We start from the raw sequence: 8,204 nt of genomic DNA on the forward strand, positions 1-8,204 counted from the left end.
GTCACTCGATCAGCGGCTGCAGCCAATAGCTTCATCACTGATCTGTGTATTCTGAGAGCGGAGGAGCGCCCCCCATTGTCAGAATACAATAGTGCAGATCCCCCTCCAATGTGTGGATGGGGGAATCGCTTTAGTTTTTTTTTCTCTCATGATCCCGCTGGCTGAACGATAAAACTGAACCATGTATGGCCAGATTTGGGAGTAAGATATATTATTCATCAACTGATCCCCCTGAAGGGGTTAATCTAGGTTTCCACACTATATATGTGTGTATCATCATCTGCTGGAGATAAAAGACGTCACAGTGACTATGGAGGAAGAGGATGGACATGACAGGGGGGGGGGTTACTGGGTGTAAATAGAAAATAAGATCTTATTACCTCCTCTGCTGCCACTTCCAGTAATCTCTCCTCTCTACTTCCTCCCGACTGACCTTTCATCTGGAACTTCCTGTCTGTATCTGACATCATTTCCTGTGTGTACCTGAAATCACTTCCTGTCTGTATTCCATAGAGACTTCCTGTCTGAGTAGAAGTGAGAACACCACCTTGTGGAGCTCAGAGGAACTGCAGCCCTGAGAAACATCTGGTAGTGTGAACACGCCTTGTGCTGTGTGTGTATGTACTGTATATCCCTATAGATGGGTCATCTCCACTCCCACCAAGGGGGATATAAATATTTCTCTATCTTTCATTAACAGATGTAGCTCCATATTTTCTTAGACCATTGGGTTATGCTTCTCCCATCAGGAATAGGACACTAGGCAGGAAAAAGCTTTACCACGCCTATAGGGCTGTCCCTGCAGGCATAACCCCACCCACTCTGCTACAGCCCTCCATTTGTTTCTGCCTAGTTTAGGAGTAGGACCTAATTCCCTGCTGGGATTTCGGTCTTAGCTATTTAAAAGGGAAATTTTTGTTATATGTAATTTTTATTTACTAGTTTACGGAAATACAAGCAACAGCTGGCTGCAGTTTTGCACTAGATAATCTAGATCCAGCCTGGCCAGTGAGCGTGAACAGGTTATAGTCCAGCACTAGGCCTTGCTAAGATAAAGCCCTGATGGATGGGGAAGAGCCTGCAAGTGGACCGTCTTGCTGGGACGTGATGACCTAGAATGCCCTGAGTCGAAGCATACCCCCTGGCTGGCAGCACCCCCACCCCGGGTGGGAAGTGGTCTGTTTGGAGTGGCGCCCACCTGGTATAGTTGTATGGTGAGTAATGCTGTCCCCCCCAATCCTCTGGCGGTCTTGAGGTGGACGTGGGCCCCCTCCTTGGAATGGTTGGACCCTCGGGAGATCCCTCGGTTCCCCTGGCCTCTCGGACATACCAGCCCCCCCCCCCCAGTTATTCTCCCCCTTCCCCTAGTAGGTTCTTACCTTGGGGGGTAGTAATATTACGGCCGCTGCTGTGTTCCTGTGGGGGGGGGGGGCAGTGACTGTCCTGGTGGGGTCTTTTATTAAGGACCTTCTGATGCCACTTGTCTGGGACCGGGGGACCTGGGACTGGGTCCCAGGGACTGCATGGTGCACGGTGGGGGCCGCCATTTTGCTGTAGATTTGTTCTCATTATTTTCCATTGATTTTCTGTTAGTTCCCCATAGGAATGCATGGGGTGGCCATTTTCTTGTAGTCCACATTCGCTGGACACGCAAAAGGCATGACACAATAGATCTAGCAATGACCCAGGCTTTTTTCTGCTTCCTGTGCTGTGTCAGATAATTTTTACTTTCTGTTTTACACGTGATGGTGAGGGTGCCCCCTTAGTAGTGCTTATCCACTCTCCAGAGCAATATGACTCCAAGACCAAAGTCACAAACATCCTTCACGCTCTATAAAATGGCAAAAAAGACAGCGCTTGCAAGAATGTGCATATCCATAAAATAATAAATAAATTAAATCATGGAAGGTGCAATTGTATTACGAATGTGCATATCCATAGAATAAATATAGAAAACAACAATAGATTAGATCATGTAAGGTGCAATTGTGCTATGTCAATAAAGACAACTAACATCAATTCACAGAATTAAAGTGCAATGGGGCCAAAACTATAATTTTGTGCATAAAGTGCAAAAGTGCTGAATATTACAGTGCAAAAAAAATGTCCAAAATTTGGTAAACAGTCCACTCAAAGTATAACTTCAATAAAGTGGTGTAATCAAAGGAAAGGTGCTTGAGGTGCGGCAAACGGTGGAAAGGTGATTCAAAAACCCTCTTGGGGATCCACTCACCAGAACTATATGATTAATGGGCCTGGAACATACAATGGTCCTCCAACGTAATATGCTCAGTGTAGGCTTGAGCGGAGTGCAGGGTCTGTGCGGGGTATGTGTAGGGGCACCGAGGAGAAGTGATCATTGAGGGGGTGACTATATTGGAGGCTGGAGGTTTGCTGACCCATCCACTTTAAAGGCTCATCCATCCTGTAGGTAACCCTAAGAAAGGGCTCATATTACGTTGGAGGACCATTGTATGTTCCAGGCCCATTAACCATATAGTTCTGGTGAGTGGATCCCCAAGAGGGTTTTTGAATCACCTTTCCACTGTGTGGAGCACCTCAAGCACCTTTCCTTTGATTACAGCACTTTATTGAAGTTACACTTTGAGTGGACTGTTTACCAAATTTTGGACATTTTTTTTGCACTGTAATATTCAGCACTTTTGCACTTTATGCACAAAATGATAGTTTTGGCACCATTGCACGTTAATTATTCTGTGAATTGATGTTAGTTGTCATTATTGACGTAGCACAATTGCACCTTACATGATCTAATCTATTGTTGTTTTCTATATTTATTATATGGATATGCACATTCGTAATACAATTGCACCTTCCATGATTTAATTAATTTATTATTTTATGGATATGCACATTCTTGCAACCGCTGTCTTTTTTGGCATTTTATTGATTTTCTTGGTTTTTACCTAGTGAACAGTAGCTGCAGGATCACTTTTTATTTATAGTTCTAAGCGTGGGTTATAATTTAAATTTTTTACACATCCTTCACACTCTCCGCAACTCCAATGGCAAAGGAACTGGATCCTCCTTGCTAACTCCTGCAAGTCTGCTGTGCCTTCTGTCTCCCTCCTAGACTCTGCTTCCTCCTCCGACCGCTGTTCCAGCAGGAGCTCCGCCTCTTCATACACACTCAGGGAGGAGAGAAAGGGGAAGGATATACAGTACATACACACACAGCACAAGGCCGTTGTTCCGTGAAAAAACCATACCCGTGAAAATTCCCTACCTTCGTCACTTTCGGTGCACATACGTCATTGAACAGCTGAGGAGCTTACTAGTGCGCATGCTCGGAGGGTAGGGAATTTTCATGGTAGTGTGTTTAACGTTACACCGCATCAGCTGTTGCGGCGGTTACATTAAAACATCTCGGCTGCAACATGAAATCATGTCCGCTCCTACCCCTGTCACTTCCCTGATCTTGGCTACTAAATATAAAAGCGGTGGCGGGTCTATGAAAAAACCCGCCGCCACTTTTACATTTAGTAGCCGAGATCAGGGAAGTGACAGGGGTAGGAGCGGACATGATTTCATGTTGCAGCCGAGATGTTTTAATGTAACCGCCGCAACAGCTGATGCGGTGGTGTAACGTTACAACACACTACCATGAAAATTCCCTACCCTCCGAGCATGCGCAATGCTAAGCTCCTCAACTGTTCAATGACGTATCCGGAGCTGTGAGCTTGCGCACTGCTAAGCTGCTCAGCTGTTCCATTACGTTTCTGACAGGAAGTGACGTGGGTATGGAATTTTCACGAGGTATGGTTTTCTAACGTTACACCGTGTTCACACTACCAGGGCTGCAGTTCCTCTGACCTCCACAAGGTGGTAATCTCACTTCGACCCAGACAGGAAGTCTCTATGGAATACAGACAGGAAGTGATGTCAGGTACAGACAGGAAGTGATGTCAGATATAAATAGGAATTCTGGGTGAGAGGCGAGATGGGAGGAAGTAGAGAGGAGACGTTGCTGGAAGTAGCAGCAGAGGAGGTAATAAGTTCTTATTTTCTATTTAAACCCAGTAACCCCCCCCCCCCCGTCATGTCCGTCTTCTTCCTCCATAGTCACTGTGACGTCTTTTATCTCCAGCAGATGATGATACACACATATATAGTGTGGAAACCTAGATTAACCCCTTCAGGGTCAGAACATTTCCACACTTACGGGGCCGGAAAATTCTCCTAATTCTTATTTCTCGATTAGTCTTTTTTTTTTAAACAACTTTGTTGACTTGTATTAGGTGTGGGGGATGGGGGGGGGGGGTTTGTTTAGACATAAAAGAATCTTATTTGTTCCTCTTTACCAGCAGATCAAAAACTAGCAAAAAAGACTTTGTGATCTGTCAAGCCAAAGGTAAGAGACTTCTGGATCAAAAGAACACTAAACTGAATGTTCCTCTGTGTAATCTCACCGGGGTCCATTCTTCCCTCATATTACCCCCCATACATCCCCATCCTAATATTGTACAACCAGTACAGTCCACATCATTCTCTGTCATCAATTATTGGTTTACAGGGAAACCTGTATAGATCACATGACCAATGAGGATGGAGGAGGATCAGAGTCACATGACTGAGAAGATACTAAACCTCACCCTGGAGATCATCTACCTGCTGACCGGAGAGGTGAGGAGGATTCTGGGAGGTCACATGACATCACTCTTATCTCTATTAATAAAACACAGACTTGACCGGAGAGGGGAGGAGGATTCTGGGAGGTCACATATCATCACTCTTATATCTATTAATAAAACACAGACCTGACCGGAGAGGCGAGGAGGATTCTGGGAGGTCACATGACATCACTCTTATTTCTATTAATAAAACACAGACTTGACCGGAGAGGTGAGGAGGATTCTGGGAGGTCCCATGACATCACTCTTATCTATTAATAAAACACAGACCTGACCGGAGAGGTAAGGAGGATTCTGGGAGGTCACGTGACATCACTCTTATCTCTATTAATTAAACACAGACCTGACTGGAGAGGCGAGGAGGATTCTGGGATTCTAACATGATATTCCTATTGGTTCCTCAATACAGAGATTTCCTCTTCTGAAGTCAGGTGATCATATGACCATCACAGTGCCTCCATGTGACTCCCTAAAACCTGAGAGACACAACATGCAGAAGATTCTAGAAGTCACCAAGAAGATGATGGAGCTGCTGACAGGAGAGGTGAGCGGTGCTGGGAATTCTTTTTGTAATTTTATTTTTATGGATTTTCCCAAAAATAAAGAAGTTTCATCCATTGTATTTCATAACACAGGCAATGAAGAGGGTATATAGATATTACACCATGAAGAGGGTATATAGATATTACACCATGAAGAGGGTATATAGGTATTACCCCATGAAGAGGGTATATAGATATTACACCATGAAGAGGGTATATAGATATTACACCATGAAGAGGGTATATAGATATTACAGCATGAAGAGGGTATATATAGATATTACACCATGAAGAGGGTATATATAGATATTACACCATGAAGAGGGTATATAGATATTACCCCATGAAGTGGGTATATAGATATTACACCATGAAGAGAGTATATAGATATTACATCATGAAGAGGGTATATAGATATTACACCATGAAGAGGGTATATAGATATTACACCATGAAGAGGGTATATAGATATTACACCATGAAGAGGGTATCTAGATATTACCCCATGAAGAGGGTATATAGGTATTACACCATGAAGAGGGTATATATAGATATTACCCCATGAAGAGGGTATATATATATTACCCCATGAAGAGGGTATATAGATATTACACCATGAAGATGGTATATAGATATTACAGCATGAAGAGGGTATATAGGTATTACACCATGAAGAGGGTATATAGGTATTACACCATGAAGAGGGTATATTGATATTACACCATGAATAGGGTATATAGATATTACACCATGAAGAAGGTATATAGATATTACACCATGAAGAGGGTATATAGATATTACAGCATGAAGAGGGTATATATAGATATTACACCATGAAGAGGGTATATAGATATTACACCATGAAGATGGTATATAGATATTACACCATGAAGATGGTATATAGATATTACACCATGAAGAGGGTATATAGGTATTACACCATGAAGAGGGTATATAGATATTACCCCATGAAGAGGGTATATAGATAGTACACCATGAAGAGGGTATATAGATATTACACCATGAAGAGGGTATATAGATATTACACCATGAAGAGGGTATATAGATATTACACCATGAAGAGGGTATATAGATATTACACTATGAAGAGGGTATATAGATATTACACCATGAAGAGGGTATATATATATATTACACCATGAAGAGGGTATATAGATATTACACCATGAAGAGGGTATATAGATATTACACCATGAAGAGGGTATATAGATATTACACCATGAAGAGGGTATATATAGATATTACACCATGAAGAGGGTATATAGATATTACACCATGAAGAGGGTATATAGATATTACACTATGAAGAGGGTATATAGATATTACACCATGAAGAGGGTATATATATATATTACACCATGAAGAGGGTATATAGATATTACACCATGAAGAGGGTATATAGATATTACATCATGAAGAGGGTATATAGATATTACAGCATGAAGATGGTATATAGATATTACACCATGAAGAGGGTATATATAGATATTACACCATGAAGAGGGTATATAGATATTACACCATGAAGAGGGTATATAGATATTACACCATGAAGAGGGTATATATAGATATTACCCCATGAAGAGGGTATATAGATATTACACCATGAAGATGGTATATAGATATTACAGCATGAAGAGGGTATATAGGTATTACACCATGAAGAGGGTATATAGGTATTACACCATGAAGAGGGTATATAGATATTACACCATGAAGAGGGTATATAGGTATTACACCATGAAGAGAGTATATAGATATTACACCATGAAGATGGTATATAGATATTACACCATGAAGAGGGTATATAGATATTACCCCATGAAGAGGGTATATAGGTATTACACCATGAAGAGGGTATATATAGATATTACCCCATGAAGAGGGTATATAGATATTACACCATGAAGATGGTATATAGATATTACAGCATGAAGAGGGTATATAGGTATTACACCATGAAGAGGGTATATAGGTATTACACCATGAAGAGGGTATATAGATATTACACCATGAAGAGGGTATATAGGTATTACACCATGAAGAGGGTATATAGATATTACACCATGAAGAGGGTATATAGATATTACACCATGAATAGGGTATATAGATATTACACCATGAAGAGGGTATATATAGATATTACACCATGAAGAGGGTATATAGATATTACACCATGAAGAGGGTATATATAGATATTACACCATGAAGAGGGTATATAGATATTACAGCATGAAGAGGGTATATAGATATTACACCATGAAGAAGGTATATAGATATTACACCATGAAGAGGGTATATAGATATTACACCATGAAGAGGGTATATAGGTATTACCCCATGAAGAGGGTATATAGGTATTACCCCATGAAGAGGGTAAATAAATATTACACCATGAAGAGGGTATATAGATATTACACCATGAAGAGGGTATATAGATATTACACCATGAAGATGGTATATAGATATTACACCATGAAGATGGTATATAGATATTACACCATGAAGAGGGTATATAGGTATTACACCATGAAGAGGGTATATAGATATTACCCCATGAAGAGGGTATATAGATAGTACACCATGAAGAGGGTATATAGATATTACACCATGAAGAGGGTATATAGATATTACACCATGAAGAGGGTATATAGATATTACACCATGAAGATGGTATATAGATATTACACCATGAAGAGGGTATATAGATATTACACCATGAAGAGGGTATATAGGTATTACACCATGAAGAGGGTATATAGATATTACACCATGAAGAGGGTATATAGGTATTACACCATGAAGAGGGTATATAGATATTACCCCATGAAGAGGGTATATAGATAGTACACCATGAAGAGGGTATATAGATATTACACCATGAAGAGGGTATATAGATATTACACCATGAAGAGGGTATATAGATATTACACCATGAAGAGGGTATATAGATATTACACCATGAAGAGGGTATATAGATATTACACCA

At 40.8% G+C, this 8,204-nt stretch overlaps 4 protein-coding genes across 4 annotated transcripts in view; 1 reads left to right on the top strand and 3 right to left on the bottom strand.

Annotated features, from left to right (window-relative positions):
* LOC309548839 (uncharacterized protein) overlaps positions 1-4,451 on the bottom strand; it is a gene marked incomplete at both ends in the record, with an annotated part of 124,461 nt that extends 120,010 nt beyond the window's left edge. Inside the window, one exon of the mRNA XM_082248775.1 lies at positions 4,431-4,451. Coding sequence (XP_082104901.1) covers positions 4,431-4,451 — 21 coding nt within the window. The remainder of the gene's footprint in view (positions 1-4,430) is intronic.
* LOC309550245 (uncharacterized protein) overlaps positions 1-8,204 on the bottom strand; it is a gene marked incomplete at its 3' end in the record, with an annotated part of 2,091,994 nt that overhangs the window by 549,102 nt on the left and 1,534,688 nt on the right.
* LOC309548848 (uncharacterized protein) overlaps positions 1-8,204 on the top strand; it is a gene marked incomplete at its 3' end in the record, with an annotated part of 248,873 nt that overhangs the window by 127,434 nt on the left and 113,235 nt on the right. The window lies entirely within an intron of this gene.
* LOC309548840 (uncharacterized protein) overlaps positions 1-8,204 on the bottom strand; it is a gene marked incomplete at its 3' end in the record, with an annotated part of 295,113 nt that overhangs the window by 101,225 nt on the left and 185,684 nt on the right. The window lies entirely within an intron of this gene.

The sequence above is a fragment of the Pelophylax lessonae genome (assembly GCF_965119305.1).
Source record: "Pelophylax lessonae genome assembly, chromosome: 3".
Classification (NCBI taxonomy): domain Eukaryota; kingdom Metazoa; phylum Chordata; class Amphibia; order Anura; family Ranidae; genus Pelophylax; species Pelophylax lessonae.